This window comes from Gymnoscopelus microlampas (genome assembly GCF_963454915.1).
Source record: "Gymnoscopelus microlampas genome assembly, chromosome: 4".
NCBI classification, from domain to species: domain Eukaryota; kingdom Metazoa; phylum Chordata; class Actinopteri; order Myctophiformes; family Myctophidae; genus Gymnoscopelus; species Gymnoscopelus microlampas.
The window spans coordinates 32,576,800-32,595,859 of NC_139941.1; the positions used below are offsets into that span (position 1 = coordinate 32,576,800).

A 19,060-nucleotide genomic window follows, 5' to 3' on the forward strand; every position below is an offset into this window, starting at 1 on the left:
CCAAATTGGGGCTACTTGACACCCAGCAGTGAGAAGTGGCCAGGAACAATTTAATATTCTCACATGTATACTTCTGCTCGCTCACTCACTCACTCTCTCTAGCTCTATCTATCTATCGTATTTATAAATCAGGCCTCAGTATATTTCAGCCATTTGAAAATAGCCGATCTACAATTGTGAGTTGGTAAAGTGCTCAAGTAAATCTGTTACTGTTGTTACTGTTACTTTCCACCACTGCCTGTTTTTAATAAAATAACCTATTGGAACTACTTGTTCATGTATAATCATTTCATGCATATTAATATTCCAAAAAGCTTTCACCTGTTACAGCATGGCATATCCAGATATCCCTACACTAAGTGTGTTAAACAGGCCTAAAGTGTTATCATTCCTGAGGACATGTATCTATTAACTATATTGAAGTTAAATTTTTACAGTATTAAACAGAATATCAAGTGAACAAACTTCTAAGAAGCATCTCCTGTGACAAGTATCTTGTGAAATCCATTGTCTCAATCCCATTTTAAAGGAATTTATTTGGTGATAAAAGGGGCACATCAGCATTTCCACAAATGTGCTGTGAGATGGCCATAGATTTTGTGTTAAATGTTGTGTTATGGGCTGTGTCAACAAATATTTTCAAATGGGGGTACACAGCAAAATGATTATCAATTTGGGGATCGGATCCTCTTTCTGAAAACATTTGAGAACCATTGATCGATTCTAACAGCATTTTCCACATTAAATTCACAAAGTGATTTATTAAAAACATTTATTAATCAAGTGAAATTGTACAAGTGTTACAAAATAATGGGTTTCCCACCATATACAAGACATGCCGACTGACATGCCATATTGCTGGGGTGAATGCTGTTTAGAAAAGTCTCTTTCAAGGCGAAAATGCTTGTACAAATGTCAGTCACCCATGCAATAAATGTGCAGACTTAATGAGTGTATTTGAAGAGACATAGAAACATTTTGTTCACAGTGTATCACATGGTCAATTATGACAGTGGTTCCCCAAATTGTTTTGGGTGGGTCCCCAGATTATTAGTTTAACCCATTAAAGAATCTGTAATTTTATTTTATTAATGTCTTTGGGCTATTCAAAAATAGCAGATATACAAGCTCATAGGGTGCCGCGCTATGAGCTTGCAGATCTGCTATTTTGTTTTTATCTTGAAAATGTGTGCAAATCTTGAATACATATTTTATACAGATTGTATCAACAAAAACAGAACCCTGATGGTTTCCCTGACAGTGCTAATATTTATACTGACCATTGCACCAGGAAATCTTGATGAACGCTCAACTGAGTCAGTTGAGTACACCCATTCTGTGTGTGTGTGTGTGTGTGTGTGTGTGTGTGTGTGTGTGTGTGTGTGTGTGTGTGTGTGTGTGTGTGTGTGTGTGTGTGTGTGTGTGTGTGTGTGTGTGTGTGTGTGTGTGTGTCTGTCTGTGTGTGTCTGTCTGGGGGGAATGTGGGTGTGTCATCCTGCAAGAGCGTGTTGGTTTGAGTACAATCCAAATCACAATAATCAAAGACAGACCCTGAAGCAGCAGTGATAATTATATTGGTGACACATCCTCCAGCCTTTTGAAGTACTGTAAGCCACAAACTGAAGATATTTTTTTAAAGCAAACATTTTTTTAACTCAAATCTTTTCTTCTGGGGATTCTACAAATGTCTTCTAAATCCTAACAGTTTTTTTGCTCTAATATCAGTGGTTCTCAAACTTTGTTCATGTCAAGGACCCCCAAAATTATATGAATTTGGCCGCGGACCCCCATCTCAAAATATTTCACTAAACTATATGTAATTCCTACAAGTCCAAGTGTTTGTCAGGGTGGAGGGTCCACTGTTCAAATATGATTATTTGGGGTGGTCATGTACCTCAATTACCGATAGGTCTTGAAAGATTTCACCAAGAACCTTTAAAATGGTTTGAGCCTGCAGTATGGTGCTTACTGAAACATTGGTAAAGATGTAGTGTAATGCGAACAGACAATCACTTCTCTCAATGACCTCTTGGATCAAATTAGCGTGTGTGTCATCTGTTAGGTTCACAGTGGCAGTGCTGTACACAGTCAACCCACCGCAAAACCCTTGTAGTATCAAGTCATCTCCGATATCCTCTAACTTTGCACTCAATAATCGCTTTTGCCTCTCACTAACAATTCTTTGTCTGCTATCTAGCTTCTCTCCAGCAAACTTTTCAATCTGGCTGGGTTGTCCATCACACATGGGATTGCATTCACATGAGGAAGCACAGAAGCCACAGCACGAATGACTAGGGGAAATTACATTGATTTTCTCTCCATCAAAGAGATGCATCAATTTTGCCCGACGGCAGGTTTCTTTATCTGACAAATAATCACGCATCTGTTCAGAAACACCCACTAACTGTCGACCATGGTACAAAATTAACGAATGAGCATTTGATCCATCCCTGCCAGCTCTACCCAAGGCCTGCATGTAAGCCTCTGTGTCCCTTGGTGGCCCATAGTTTATCACCATATTAAATCCTGTAAAATCCACACCCATACCCAAGGCAGAAGTGGCGAGAACTACTACATCCTCTGCCGTCTCTGAGTGGAACATGTCTACCAGTCTATTGCCTGAAATGTCTTCTGCACCCTCTGGGTGACGGAACTTACTCCCGGTTGTCTGTTTGAACACATCTTCGTAGAGCAGAGAGCAGTCAGAAATGCTGTTGCAATATATTAAGACCTTCTCTGTGCTGGTTCCCTTCAGCTCCAGTTCTTTGCACAGCCATGCAAATGTCTTTACTGGATCTGAATCCACCTTCTTTGATGCCAACCGGATATTGGCTCGATCTGGAGACTGGACAATCTCTACACAGTTAATCAGTCCTATGTGTTTGATGATGTCCTGTCTGGTCTCCTTTGATGCTGTAGCAGTCACTGCAAGTACTGGCACAGACTTTGGAATGATGGAGCGAAGTTCCCCAACCAGGCCACACCACTTTCGGAATGGAGCAGAACGTTTTCCTCCCTCACCCCTGCTCTGAAAAGAGAAATATTAAGCCTTGATTTGATTTATTTAGCACAAAATGTAAAAACAATACAAAAAACAGTACACAAAATATAAAAAAGAAAAGTGCCAGGAAGAGGCAAGAAGCCCAAAGGGCTTATATGAGGCCTCTACCTATGTATAACAACACTAATAGAACATGATTTGAAAACAAAATATGAATATATAGAATTTAAAAATTATATGATTGCAGTATATTAAAAAACACTACAACATAATTGAAATACCTGATTATAAATGTCAAGATTACTGCTAATAATTAGCCAATATAATTGACATGACTGATTATAAAGGGTGTCAAATCCATAGTGCAACCAAGCAAATAGGGAATAGATAAAAATAGACCATACAAAAAAGAATGTGACATTCTGTGATCTGGTCAATCAGAACATCCTAGTATTTGTTCTCATATAAATTAAGTTAGGAAAGCTGTATACCAGTAATCTAATTTTCAAATTTTATTTTATTTTATTTTTATTTTCATTTCACACACAGAACCAGGAGATAACGTGAACCAAAGATTTACTGCTCCATTCACTTCCTGGTTAAGTATTTGGGAAATATTCTGTATCTCGGCTCCTGTGTTTTTTTTTTGTGCACAGAAATTTCACAGTGTATAAATGTGTTCCCCCAGCAAACAAACTAAAATAAAAATACACTAGAAAAAACAAAAGAGAAAAACATAATAGAAAAGAAGGACAATTCGGCAGACATATTAAACAACAGATTAATTCAGATTAAATATCAGGACATTCACTTGGAAATTAAATATACATAAATATAACACAAGGTTATCATGGCACATACCTTTACACAAAAGCACACAGACATTGTTGGGCCAGTTGAAGGCAGTGGAGTAGGCTACCACTGATTGGCAAGGCCAGCTGACCTCGATCTCTTAATTAGTCAGTCAGCTGGAGCCCATAGCAATCAAGTCAGGCCTCAGCTATAAAATCAGGATCAGTCTGATGTTTTTTCCCAACTGTGCAGACCTGCACGTGTGCGTCTCTTTGTTGTGAGTAGCCTACATGTTTGTTTGTGCAGTTGTCTGAATTTGATGGTTAAGTGTGTTATTTCGGCAGGTATTATGTTAATGGTTGTAGATTGGGTGTTAATTGTTTTTGTGTTATCTGTTTTCTGTATTTCAACCAGAACCACACCCACGTCTGTACAATTGAAGACTGCCTTTAAAGCTTCAGTAAAAGGTCAACTAAATCAAATGTGTTCATCGTTCTTTACCGAACCACTTGGATCGGTGTAAAGCTTCCATGCATCAGCACTCTAAAACAGACATATACCTTCATATAGGGAGGTTAAAGGGACACTTCGCCGATTTTGATAAAAATCCTATTTTCATGAAGTCTAGGACCCCAAACATCAAAATCTCCCAGTCCTTATGTGACAGCAGATAGCTTCTCACCTGTAAGTATTTGTAAAAGTCTTTTGAGTCCAAACCAAATCTATCCTGCAAGCAACTGGTGAACTGTGATAAGTCCTTTCTCTGTCCATACTCTGAAACCCGCCGAGTCCAGTTTGCTTGGTAGAAAAACCTCATTCCTATCTATTCTAGTGGCTCTTGATATTGACAGAGAGACAGCTACAATTTCTTCCTTACCAAGGCTCTATTTTTGGGCGAGACATGCTATTTTCAACGGCGTATGACCAGTGAATGGGAGGTCGCGATGACATTCTTTTCTTTTCGCGGAAGCACAGTGAAACCCTCCGTGATTAGCAACCATCAGGGGATCGATCATACTGGAGATAAATATTCTGTGACTGCTTGAAAAGGTTAAGAAAAATGATAAAAATGCTGGATTAATGCATATATTTCAATCCATGTTTGTGTTGTCCTACTATGGTGCAGTCATGTAACCTTTCCTCATTAGCATAATATGCATAAATTATGCAAAAATGTATGTATAAATATACTCTAAATATATGTAGGCAATGTGCTTGCATTGCTGAAGGTACCATCGGGTTGCAAAAAAAAAAAGACCAGAGATTTGTTGCCCCTCTTCAGACAGCATCCAGGCCGTGCAGGTCAGGATTATCCAGGCTCTTTGTGCAAGCTACCAGCTCAGTGGCCTTGTGATTTGAGTGTCCGCCCTGAGATTGGAAGGTCAGGGTTCGATTCCCCGGCTGGGTCATACCAGACTATAAAAATGGTACAAAATGCCTCCCTGCTTGCCACTCATAATCAAGGGTTGGATTGGAGGTAAGTCCATGCAACATACTTGCGTCATGTCCAGGGGGTGTACTTGTACCTCAAGCTGACTCACGCAACAGGCCCATGGGCCACATGGCTTGGCAAGGCGCACTACTACTTGTGCGAGCTATGGCGATTGTGTTCAGTTTGAATGGACATCCTGCCTTGAATTGACTTTGGGTTTACCTTGAAAAAGGTAAAAAAGGTAAACTTCGGAGGGCTTTCTTGGTGAGATAGACATCTTTGATGCTGTTTGACAGGAACTGTTTTGCTGAAACTTTCCCCAATGGTGTGTCATTTTACAAGATGAGAGATGGGACATTGTAGTGGTCAGACACCTACAAAGATCTCCCTATACTCCTTGGACTTGCTGTTCTGTGAGGCTTTGAAGTGGTCAGCCTACTGGGCACAATGATCTATGATGGATTTCCAATTCCCTGGACCACTGCCATTCCATGAGAGTTACCTTCTTAGTTTACAGGGGATAACCATCACTTGTAGCATTTTGTGGTTGCTGATCAGCATCACCAAAGTCTTCACTAGTCCTCTCCTGGTTGGGCAGTTCCTTGAGTATGGTCTCTTGTCTGTGAACAGCAGGTCACCACTCACTGTGAAGAGGTGTACGGTTGATTGATGTACTTTATTTAGTAAGACATGAGAACAACAGTACATGGAAGTACAAATTCACAATACACGGTCTACTAAACTGGAAGACTCATTAAGCACTGAGCTTGTTTAAAATGAGATCCCCATGCACACAAATCATGATGGGCGGTAAACTTGTGCTGGCCAATGGTTTCTTTCAGATTGATCTCTGACCACTACAATTTGATGGATAGGCCCCCTGAAAAGTGGGCGTGGACTATTTTATGGTCAGGAGTATTTTTTTACTAAAAACTAATGGTTGGAATGGATTCAGCACCCCCGAAAACCGATGATTAGACACCCCTCAAGTTAATATTGGCCAATTTTAATTGTTCCAGTTTTTGCCCAGCCTTGTGTGTGTTGTGTGTGCAGTATGTGCATGTGTGTCTGTATGTTTATGAACAAAGTGTCAGTCACATTGCAATAGATTAAATGCATGTAATCCGTAAACTCATTTATGTGGTTCAACTGAAGCAGCATGACTAAAATATTCCTATAGTGCACAGACTGGAACTCATACAGGCTGCTGGGATGCAGAATTAATAGTTTTTTAATTGAATGAATGTTAATAAGCATGGTCCTAATGTCAGCTCAGCAACACACAGCTACATTATAATTCTCCCTGTCAGAGGAGTCATTCATTCACACAGATAGTGTAGCCTGGTAAACCCTCCATCCGGAAATCTCATTTCCATTTGATTTCAGGAGTGAGTCTGGCCTGACCCGCCTTTCTGCAATATTCGCTCTGTACGCCGAACTGACGAGCCTATCAGCGTCGTCGCACATCGTTCTGTGATTGACAGCGACAGTTGGCCAATCAGGTGGCGAGTTCGAGTGAGCCCGAATGAAGCCGAGTGCAGCCTGACTGGGGCCGACAAAAGACGAACGGCAGCCATTGTTGTTTCTGCGAGTACCGTCAGTTCTTATTTTCGGTTTTAAAACGGTCTCAAACTTCTTTTTTGAGGCACGGAATTTACTATTAAGAAAACGTTTGGATAGAATTTAGTTGTTTAACTTCATATATGTGGTCAATTAATCATGACAGAGCCTATTTAAAAATATACATTTAGAGAACCGGCAGGGGCGGGGAGTGACACGCATGTATCCCAATAAGGCAACCTATTTTGGGCATGGCCGTCCCAAAAGTCCCGTTGCGTCACATAGTCTGGAGGTCGTCAAAATGAACTGCTGATTGGCTGAAGGGGAAAAACGATCATTGGTTGAAGGGGTTGTCAGTCAACGGTATTACTCCCGCCCAACTCCAGCCCACAGCGAATATTGCAGAAAGGCGGTTCAGGCCAGACTCACTCCTGAAATCAAATGGAAATGAGATTTCCGGAGGGAGGGTTTACCAGGCTACAGATAGTGTGTCTTTATCACAATATGCCCAAATATGGATTACTGGTGTCATAGTACTGACACAATTGAGATCATAGATTTAGATAAAATAGCCATTCAGGTTGAGTAACGTCATTAGCTATTCCATATAAAGATGTCATCACGCAATGACATCACATTACATCATTATTACATCAGATGTAATTGTCCTTTTAAATGTCGTTATTGTATTTTCCAACACAACACATTCAGGAACTTTTAGCGACAAGTTGCTATCAACCTCTTCTGTGAATTAGTTGCACTGATTCACAGTGGTGCTGGTGTGTGAAATGTTTCACTGGGCGATACATCTGAAAGGAGGACGTAAGACTTACTACCACGCTGCTGTGGTAGTCGGACACAAGCTGTACTCATTTGAAGGATACAGTTACATTAACAAGAACAACAGTGATCAGGTTGAAGTCCACATATTCAATACAGTGTCTCTACGCTGGAGGAAGTTGCCCCCATGGACAAATGGAAGAGGAGAACATCACCTTGAGGTTCCCTGTGTGCGCGAGTTCCACACAGCTGTTCTGGTAGAAGATATTGTCTACATCTGGGGGGGACATACTTACTGTAACGTGCTTTATGCATTTGATGTAGACAACCACAGATGGTCCAAACCCAATATTTCTGGTACTGTTCCAGAGGGGAGGTGCTACCACTCAGCCTGTGTCTTGAGGAAGGTCATGTATATTCATGGAGGATTCGTCCAGCTGACTGGATACACTAATGACATCCTCAAGTTGGACATCACCACAATGGTCTGGACTTTAATTAACACCAGAGGCACACCACCAGCTGCTTCAACGGGTCACTCTGCCACCATCATCGGGACAAAGATGTTTGTATTTGGGGGCTATGGGGACTATGGGGTCCAGGGGTTTGACTGGTACAACAACATCAGAGTGTTTGACACAGAGACCAACTGCTGGCTGAGCACACCTTCTGCACAGCTTCTTCCAGAAAGACGCTCTGTTCATTCAGCCTTTGCCTACAATGGAGAGCTGTACATATTTGGTGGCAACTTATCTGTTTTCAGCAACTCAAACCAGGACTTACATTATCTGTGGAAATTCAATCCACAGACCTTCTCATGGAAGAAGGTTGAGCCCAAAGGGAAAGCCCCGTGTGGGAATGGATTGTGGCCTTGGATAGATTGTTGGATGGTGGGAGATTGTTGCATGGTGGGAGATCGTATCATCTTTTTTGGAGGACACCACACACCTGATGACCTGTATATTTTAGATTTAAGTCCTAATCTGAAGATGTTATGCAAGCTAGCAGTTATTCAGTACGGTGTGGAGCAGTCTGAACTACCACATGACATCAGATGGGAACTGGCTGTCATGACAACAATAACTGAAAACATAACAGCCTTATAAAAAGAGAAACAAACTGTGATCCCACTATAAATACATACACAAATAAACAAATACATAAATAAACTGCAAGTGGCAACAGGGTCCAAGCATAATGTAATAAGATTATGACATGATGATGAAGAGAAGGATGATGGCTCTCAGGAGAAAATGCAGATGAAAAAGAAACACAAAAACATAATAAAAATCTGATTAAAGATTATTGAATTTGAAATGAATATCAGTTCATGAGTCTTAATTTTCAGTTATTTTCTCTCTCCCTCGCGGTGCCAATAGATAAAGACGCTTTGTATGCCCTCAATATTACATTCAGAGTTGTTTTATTGGTTACAGAGCAGAGGTGAGGAGAGTGTCTTCTCTCTTTCTGTCAGATAATACGTTGTGAACTCATGCTGAAAAACTCTTGCGTGTGCTTGCACTGCAGCATGATGCATACATTACTATGCAAAGTCAAAGGAAAGGAATAAATAAAATAATAAAATCACCTCTCTGTGCAGAAATATATTAGGATTCAAAATGTAGAAGAGCCAATAAACCATTTGAAAATAGAATAATTCTATTCCAAATACTGTCTCCGCTATATACTTTCTAATTTGTAAATGGCTACACAACCTTTTTTTTATGCAGGCCTGCATGCTTCCAACAATTAGACTTCTTTTATTGAAGTGATGAACAATAATGGAATATTCAGAACATATCAGTGAATAACAATAATATGACTAATGCGTCAAAACGTAATTACTTTTAAAAAAGTTTTAAAAATATTTTTTATTATTATTTTTCAAAAACAGTCAAATTTACATGGGTAGCCAGCATGAAATTTTCACTTGCTGCTTCCAGACACCTCAATGTCAGGGACCAGTTTCTGAGAAGTTATTTTCATAACATCATTAATTTACATGTCTGATATGTGTCATCTGTGAATGTAGTTCGGATATTGCAGGTAGGCTAGTGTCCAGATTCATAGCCAGATCCCCCCCATTCCTAGCTGTGTGTGTGTGTGTGTGTGTGTGTGTGTGTGTGTGTGTGTGTGTGTGTGTGTGTGTGTGTGTGTGTGTGTGTGTGTGTGTGTGTGTGTATGTGTGTGTGTGTGTGTGTGTGTGTGCTAACCTCACACTAACCTATACAGTAACTTTGGTCAGACTATTGGGACATGCTTTGGAGTCAAAGTAGGACACCAGCGATGTGGTCTGAACCAGTGATCTTGGGAACATCAAGTTAACGTCTTAAAACAGTGAGACACATGGCTCGCTGTTCCAGTATTAGTGCTGTAAGTATTGTTCTGGATGTAATTTGCAGCGCTATCCAATGGAAAATAGCCTGGGAGGAGTCCCGGGGCTTGGTCAGTGATATCCAATCAAATGTGTGGACATTGATCAAGTGTAGGAACAATTATGTACAGTAGTATCTAGTCACCAGCTCCAAATGCGCATTTCATACAGTATACAGTATTTTCCAAACAACAAATTCATACAGTAGATATCAATTCAATCTTTATTTCAGACCAAAGGGAGATCCATATCACAATAAAAAATACAATACAATAAAAATAAAAATAACTGAAAAATAAATAAAAATAATTTAAAAAAAAAGACTATGTTCAATTTCGAACGCCGATGGTTCCACAGTCCAGAGGAGAACCTGACAGAACTACGTATAGGGTTAGTTATGACAGCAATGATGTAATTTACTGACTCAGGTGCCCTACACATGCCCTACACATAAATTGCTTGTAGCAACACCACAGGGCCATGGCAGAACAGAGAGGCTGGTTAGTAAGGTCATGGGTGCTTGGCTGGTGCACTGGGTCAATCCACACACCGACTTGATCTTATTCAGAACTGTTAGTGTTTCTAGTCTTGCTCAATGCTAGGGTGTCACTCTGAACAACATCAGCTAATTGGCTAAAATTGTGATCATTGCTACCTTTGAATAACCTGTGACTTCAGGAACAACAGCAACAGTCTGTCTCGCAGCAGATCTGCTAATTCAGGTAGAATTTGTTCAGAACGGTGCTCTCCCTCTCTCTCTATTCATCATAATCATCTATATTTTAATTTGAGTCCTAAAATATGTATACATTTCCATGTACACACGTGTACATAACTACACTGGTATATGCCCAGCAAACGTCCGCACGCATGTGCACGTCATACACCATTCCATTCTCATAGAATATATTCAGCTCTCAGATAGTCTGTGTAGTCATTAAAATCTCCCTGGCTCTTTGAAGGCCGATCAAAATAAGAACCATTTAAAAGATGAATAAAACGATTTTCTAGACAAATAGCCAGGGGAAATTTGTATTCAATGTGTAAGATGTGCATTGCTGTAAATAGCACATCGACACATCTGTCTAGAGAGCAAATCACAGGAGTAAAGATGATTGCCACAGGTGAATGTAGATTGCTGGGAATGCATGGGAAAGCTGCCTCAGTGAACTGAGATAACATATGAGTGGAATTTAATTTCAAAGCACCTGAACACGCCCCTGTGTTAACACCGCCAAGGTTAGTGCAATGCTGCAATTACTGAACTTTATTCAAGCACATTATGTAAATGTGAATTATATGATATTTCTCAGAGGACACAACTGTGAACCAGATCTGTACAGATAATTCTAGTGCATTTCTGGTTGCTTTAAACCACCCCATGTAATCACATTTCTGTGATTACATGGGGAAATAAAAGTAATGGGAGATGGCTTATTGTGTCATTGTACCATCAAGTCACAGAGGGGTTTCATGTTGTTTCATCTGGCTTTTGACATCAAAGTCTACCTGCCAAGAGACATTAAACAGATGTGTGTATTGTTTTCATGGCTCATGGCTGGATGCTCATACAGTAAACTAAAGTATCTGTTGGTCCAGGTGGAATAGCAGCATTCTCCTGCCTACTGGTCGATCGACACGGTCACGACTTTTTTCTGTTCTGGCCCCACAGTGGTGGAATGAACTTCCCACTGATGTCAGGACAGCAGAGTGACTGCCCATCTTTCGCCGCAGGCTGAAAACCCACCTCTTCAGGAAACACTACCCTTCCTCTTTGCCTGGCCTACTTGTTGTTAACTAGTTGTACGAATGCTTGTTTTATTGTTGAATTGTTTATTGGATCTTGTTTAGTCAATACAATTATTTGTTTTTAGCTCCTGCTCATTTGACTACTTTGTCTCATCTGTTTAAGGAAATAGGTAGCTGATATATTGCACTTTTACCTTAGCGCTAGGTATGCTCTTGGTTGCTTGTTATTGCAGAAAATGCACTTATAACCTCTGGTGATTAGTAGCTTTCGTTCCCTACCTTTGTTGATTGCACTTATTGTAAGTCGCTTTGGATAAAAGCGTCTGCTAAATGACTGTAATGTAATGTAATGTACTGCACAACTCACACTTTTATTGCCGAGGAGACATTAAATGCTTGAAAAAAAAAGAAAGAAATGGCTGCCACCTCATGAGGAATGCACTGATACTGGCAGCCTGCGAAAGAATAACAGTCTGGGACTGAGTTACTAGGGCCCCAGGTAAGGGGGGCAACAAAAATAAACGTCTTTTTTATAGGGAAAAAATCATAGGGGGGCCCACAGTGAATCTTTGTGCCCAGAATTTGGTGCTACGCCCCTGCATGCATTATGGGTCTATGGGACAGCCACATTTTGTATCCATGTCAGATGTGTTCTTCCCTCAATGCATATCAGCACAAATCTAACCAGCCAATGAATCAATTAACCAAAACAAATCAATCAGTCAGTCAGTCAGTCAGTCAGTCAGTCAGTCTTATCATGCCTAACTCATCATGATTTGTGTGCGTGGGGATCTCATTTTAAACAAGCTTAGTGCTTTATGAGTCTTCCAGTTTAGTAGACCTTGTATTGTGAATTTGTACTTCCATGTACTGTACTGTTGTTCTCATGTCTTACTAAATAAAATACTTCAATCAATCAAACAAACTATACAAGCAAGCCATGGTTTCGCTTGATGGGTGTTTGATTTATCCAATAATAGGATGATGATGATGAACATAGAACCTTTTCTCTAAATCGTTTGACGAAATAGATTGTTCTGTTCTGAAACAACATTTTGTCATTACCAAATGACTTATCATTACCCTCCCATTTGTTACAGTTTTGTCAGCCAAGTTATATAAAAAAAAGAACAACCACACAGACCAAGGCAATGGTGATGGCATTTCTACTTTATTACAGTGCTATACTGCTAACAGAGACATGGAAGAAATAGCCCATGTAAGTAGACAGAGGTAGAAAAAAGGGGGCAAGAAACAAATGGGCATATGACCAAAAACGCTGAAGATTTATTATGCATAAAATCTATTCTCATACAGATCATAAAATTGTACGTTTTTGGACTAGCCAATCAACTAAGTATAGGGTAAAATGTCTACGATATTATGGGTGAAATATGCAATTTTACAGCATCCATCTGATACTAGGGGGGAATACACCTTCTATCAATCTCCTGATGGAAGTGACAGTTGGAAATCACATCCCTTTTTTTAACCCACATATTGAGTGGCGTACATCATTCATCCTGATCTGTCTATGCGGTAACAAACCATAAAGTTATAAATCTTGAATCCTGAAAGTCACACTCCACTGTGTTCAGCGTCTCCTAAAAAAATAAGAAAAAAATAATGATTATATTATGTTATATTGTTTTGAAATTAACTGTGACCTACCTGATTCAATACTGTATTGTCTCACTTGTTTAGAAAAACTACAGGGTGTGTGTGTGTGCGTGTGTGCGTGCGTGCGTGCGTGTGTGTGTGTGTGTGTGTCTTACATTCAGTCTCAGGTTTCTTTCCAGGTTTGGCACACTCATAGTTTATCTCCAGGTATCTGGTGGCCTCCTTACAAGGGTACTCCCCAAAAACCATCTCTGTCACAGGGACCTTACATGACCTCTTGTTGGTACACCTGGATGGATGGATGGATGGATGGATGATGGATGGACGGACAGACAGACAGACAGACACATATACATATTGTCACTGTCGGGTGGAAACCTTGTATGACCAAAACGGTTACTTTTCAAGAAATGGAAAAAACACCTGTGTTCCAATAGATCCAATGTTTAGTCACAAGTTATTGATAATACTTTTCATTGGTTCAATATTTATGAAACCCAAGGACACACATAGGTTAACTACTTTCACATTCATTTTCAAAATGTTTAAAAACTAATTGGGGCATTTAGGCATTCATTAAATCAATAAAAAACATTAAAAGTCTTGACATTCAAGGTTTCTGCCCGACAGCGACGATATGCAGTCTTACTCATCAACTTTGACTTTGCATCTATTAAGATTAATTTTTAAAACTTGCCTGTACAGGCAACTATTCCTCACTACCATCAAGGCCATGATGCTGACATTTTGTCTAATTGTCCAAAAATGTTAGGTCATTTCAAAGTAATAACAAGCTATAAAATGTCACATCTTACAGGTCCTCTACCACCATCTCTGCCCAAGGGAAGGAGCAGTAGTTGTCTGGTCCGTCCTCTGGGTGGCGTTTTCCCTCTCCGCAACGCGTCCCAACCCCTACCTTGTACAGGATGTGATATAACTTGATCTTACTGCCAACATCTGGATATAAGGAGGAGAGGAGAGGAGAGGAGAGGAGAGGAGAGGAGAGGAGAGGAGAGGAGAGGAGAGGAGAGGAGAGGAAAGGAAAGGAAAGGAAAGGAAAGGAAAGGAAAGGAAAGGAAAGGAAAGGAAAGGAAAGGAAAGGAAAGGAAAGGAAAGGAAAGGAGAGGAGAGGAGAGGAGACGAGACATGGTCAGCGTGAGGAAGAGATCATGTTCACAATATTGTGCGTGCGTGCGTGCGTGTTTGTGTTCTTACCACAATTAATTTCGGCAGTATCATTGTGACAGGTATAGATCACAACGCCCTCTGTTAAACAAACACATTGGTCAGATCACAACTCTACTTCTGTTTTTGTTAGTACTTCCGCTTTCATGATTAATGAAAATCTGTATTTAGCTATCACACAGAAACACTTTCTGGTTTAGCCAGAAATTAGTATTTGTCAGTATGATAATCATGGTTTATACCTGAAATAATTATAAAGACACATCTTGTCCAATTTTCAGGTTTATCAGGGTTTTGCAAGTTTCATTTTCATTTAATTCTGACTTCAGGACCATAATATATTCAAAACCATAACAAATATTACTAACCATAACTTAAAAAGGCAAAGTTTGTTCTGGTAAAAGAAGCCCCTTAAGGTGAAATAACCACTATTATTTATTCTGTTAAAATAAAGACTAACTCAGCCATGTTCACTGACCATTATATTCAGTCATTATGAGAGCGAGCACCTGGGTTAAAATCTGAGCTTTGTCTTGTCTTGCATGTCTCTCCTCTCTTTCTCCCCGTGGCTTTCTGTCTCTCTACACTGACCTTCTACACTGACCTATCTAAATAAAGCATAAAAATGCCAAAAATAAATAGCTCAAATAATTAAAAAATACTTACCAGCGGTGGTGAAATACCAGGCTGCAGCTAGCACTGAAAAGGAAAGAAAATAGTGTGGTTAGTAATAGTTAGGCGACTACTTAATTCTCTACTCTGCCATTTGAGTTCTTAGGTCTATTGTGGGTCCAATGCTAAATGCCTAAATTGTAAATGCAAGAAAATGGCATTGATATACAATACAAATGTTCATCCTAAATAGACCAAGTGACACCTCCTGTCCTGTTATTGGTATAAAAAAAACACAGCAGAAAGGTAACAGATTTGTCCTGGAAATGCGTGCGGTTTGGTGTTTGTGCACAGAAAATATGAACTGAACTAAAATAAACTAAACACCATGACTTGGTTCTTGTTGATAATATGTGCATACTCACAGGTGAAGGCGGCTAGTCTCATCGTATACATGTTGATCAGCAAATCAGGACCAAAGTCTGTTCAGTGTGTTGTGACTGACCTGTTGTGTGTTAGAGCTCTTACATTTATAGTGTCCCTGTGAGACCAGACATGTAGACGCCTGTCCAATAGCCAGGAGGGTTCTGCTAGGAATTCTGGGCCTCCTGACCCAGATGTGACACTTAAAAAGCATAAGGCCATATAAAACTGTAGGAAACCTCAATAAATCTGGATGTTTTTGGGGCCTACTTGCAAGTTAGGGCCCCCTGAATGCTATAAATCCCAGCTGAACTTAATTTACTGATGTTTTAAGGTAAGAAGAATGTATGTATCCATTGCGAGGAACATATTTTTTTCATCAACAGAGATTTTAAAATAGAATGGGATCCTAAGTGAACCTGCCAAAGTGGTTGATATAATTGGTTAACATTGGTTAACCAACAAACTGGATATTTAGATTAGAAAAGGACCTTCAAATAATGGTTGGTTACCTGCTGAAGCAGCTTGTATGTTACGATCACATAATGATTTACCACATAATGGATAGAATTTGAAAGGCACTTCATTTACCAGGACAGACAAGAGAGCTGAGAAAGACCAGGTGAGGTTCAACTGGTGCCTCAGGTATGGACTGACCCTAGAGGACTGCAGTTGCAAGGTATTTATGTAAGCTTGAGAAGAAAAGGAAAGTCTATGTGTGCAATGAATGTGGGTGATTGCATGACTCAGACCAGCAACAAACAAATGTACCAGCATTGTTTTTGTCAGTTCCTGGACAAATAGAACAAAACTATGGGGCCTGGGCCGTAGTGTGACGGTCCAGGCACCCTAGGCTGCAATGCCAGCCTGACGGCGTGTAGCGGGTTTGACTCCCGTTCCCAACGACCTTTGCTACGTGTCACCCCCCCATCTCTCTCCCCATTTCCTGTCAGCCTACTTTCCCTATCCCTCTCTAAATAAAGGCATAAAAAGCCCCCAAAAATATATGTATTTGAAAACATATACGGTACACACTATTGACGCCCCCTCCCTCCCTTCCTTCAAAACCTACCTCTTCAGGATATCCTTTCCCAGCTGAGGCCGAGTTAAGATGTCCCCCCAACCCATGCTTAGCCCTTTAATCTAGCACTTGTATTTTTTCTTTCTAAAGTTGGTTCCTTTTTTTTATGTAAAGTGACTTTGGGTACTTAGAAAAGCGCTATATACATCTGAGCTATTATTATATACACTCGTATCAATGATCGTATCTAAAACATTGTGCCTCCCTTCTCGCCATTCTTCCCTTGAACTTGCTTCTCCACACAGTAAAATCTGGTGAGGTTTTACAGGATTTTACTGTGTGCATGTTTATATCTGCCCAATAAAATTAAGGGGGAAAAGACCATTATTCTTTGCAAGTAAATTATTTTTCTGAGTGCTTAGTACACAAGACCCTCCAAGAGACCACCCTAGAAAATGTCCAAACATCATAAACGAAGTCCAGGTGCACGCCTCAGGCTCATTCATAAATTCCACAGCCCAATACATAACACATCTACCAGGCACCACTCAATCAGCAGGAGGCAAAATAATAATAATAATGATGATAATAACAACCATAATATTAATTATAATCATAATCAGCAAGATCCCCCACTGCCATCAGGTTGAAGGTTTTGCAGCATCAGAACCAGCTCTGCAAGGTTCTGTAACAGCTTCTTCCCCCAGGCTGTCAGACTTCTAACACCCGTGACCCGACTGCTATCCATCACATAAGCACCTCACACCCACACACCACTCCTACTGCCCACTCCCCTCCCTCCCCAATTCATGACTTCATTGACACCATGATTACCCTGCACTGATGTTTTATATCAGGCTATCATCAATGTTGTGCCTCCTATATGTATTATACTACATAATACTATAGGCTACTGTATACATTTAGTTACCATTATCTGAGGGCCTACTTGGGAACGATGCAAGTTGGAAACAATGAAAATAGGGATGCAATACCCGTTATACCCGTTGTCATAACCCGTTTTAGCTGTCTGTGTCTGTGTCCCTTTTGTGCCCATATATGGAGATATCTGTCTGTCCGTGTCCCTTTATGCCCATGATGGAGTTCCCTGATGTTATCAGTATATATGGGCATATATGGGCCTGCCCATATATGGGCATATGGGGGAGTTCGGCAGTTGTGGAAAGTCCTGTGTGGAGAATGTCTGAAGAGTGTAAACTGACAGTTGCCATGGCAATCAATTGGCTCATTTGGGCCACAGCCAGAGCCTTTTCTGGTGGTTCTGGACAACCGGCACTACACTCCCTTGGGTCGTCTGCAACGCGTGTGTCGAATTTGAAGTCGAACGGTTCTCGAGATACGTGGATTACAGATGTAGCCTGGCAATAGACCATATTCACACGGCGGCCATTTTGGAATTTAATATTGAGAGTGAGTGCCACCCCGTTGCCGTGGCAACCGGGGTGGCACATTGACTTAATAGCAACATGGCCGCCGTGTGAATATGCCACGGTATTGTTTGAGTGGTGCCAACCACTCACAAGGACTGACTTTGTGTGTTTGTGTGTCCGGATGTCTGAGCACGGCCTCAACAGCTGCAGCTGATTGCAACACAAAGATGCAACCAGTTACATTATTAAACACAAACAGGAGTGAAGGCACCACTAACTTCACACTGGGTGTGATTTTTTAGAAACGTGTGAGTGAATCCACGACATCAGTCGGTTTTTATTATGATTCATTATCTATTTTATTGTGTCATTCATGGCTACTCTGATCAATTTCTACCCCTTCATATGATGTTTTATTACTACCATGCACATAGCGTGAGTAAGTGACCACATTTTGGGGATGTTTCTGTGCAAAAAACAAACATCAATGATATACAACTAATGATATGCAGCATTGGTGTGATTTTTTAGGAACGTGTGAGTGAATCCACGTCATCAGTCTGGCAATGGCAGGATATTACAGACGTACGTATACGTACATACATACGTACATACATACATACGTTCGTACAGAGATTCTGTACATTTACTGTAAGGTGTTACTTAGGCATGATTTTTTTTAGCGGTGCCAACCGCTCAATATCTGACTTTGTCTGTGTGTCCGTGTGTCCGGGTGTCCGTGTGTCTGTCCGGGTGTGTGTCTGTCCCATAAACAAATATTGATGACAACATCAATACGGGGCTCATCAAAGGCACCGCTTCCTTCACACAGGGTGTGATTTTTAAATATTATATTCTTAAAGTTGTTACAGTGACATAGCATTATTTAAATACGGCATTATATACAGTATTATGCAAAAAACGTTGCGAGAAACCTAGTAATAGCCTAATCACTCTGTTTTTATTTTGATTCATTATCTATTTTTTTGTGTCATGCGTGGCTACTCTGTTCATTACATTACATTCGGGTGTGCACAATATACAGTTGGATACTTTAAATGCCACTAGTCACCATGCCACAGACCCTCCCCTTTTCTTTTCTTTTTTGGTAATTGTATTT

The 19,060-nt window shown here is 40.4% G+C and overlaps 1 protein-coding gene across 1 annotated transcript; it reads right to left on the minus strand.

The window, feature by feature from the left end:
- Positions 1-13,167: 13,167 nt before the first annotated feature.
- Positions 13,168-15,561, minus strand: LOC311044060 (L-rhamnose-binding lectin CSL3-like; the record flags this gene model as incomplete). Its single annotated transcript, XM_084055481.1, has 6 exons — positions 13,168-13,292; positions 13,464-13,597; positions 14,124-14,265; positions 14,524-14,574; positions 15,160-15,192; positions 15,531-15,561. Coding segments are annotated over 6 exons (393 nt in total). The 3' UTR covers positions 13,168-13,290.
- Between the last annotated feature and the right edge of the window lie 3,499 nt (positions 15,562-19,060).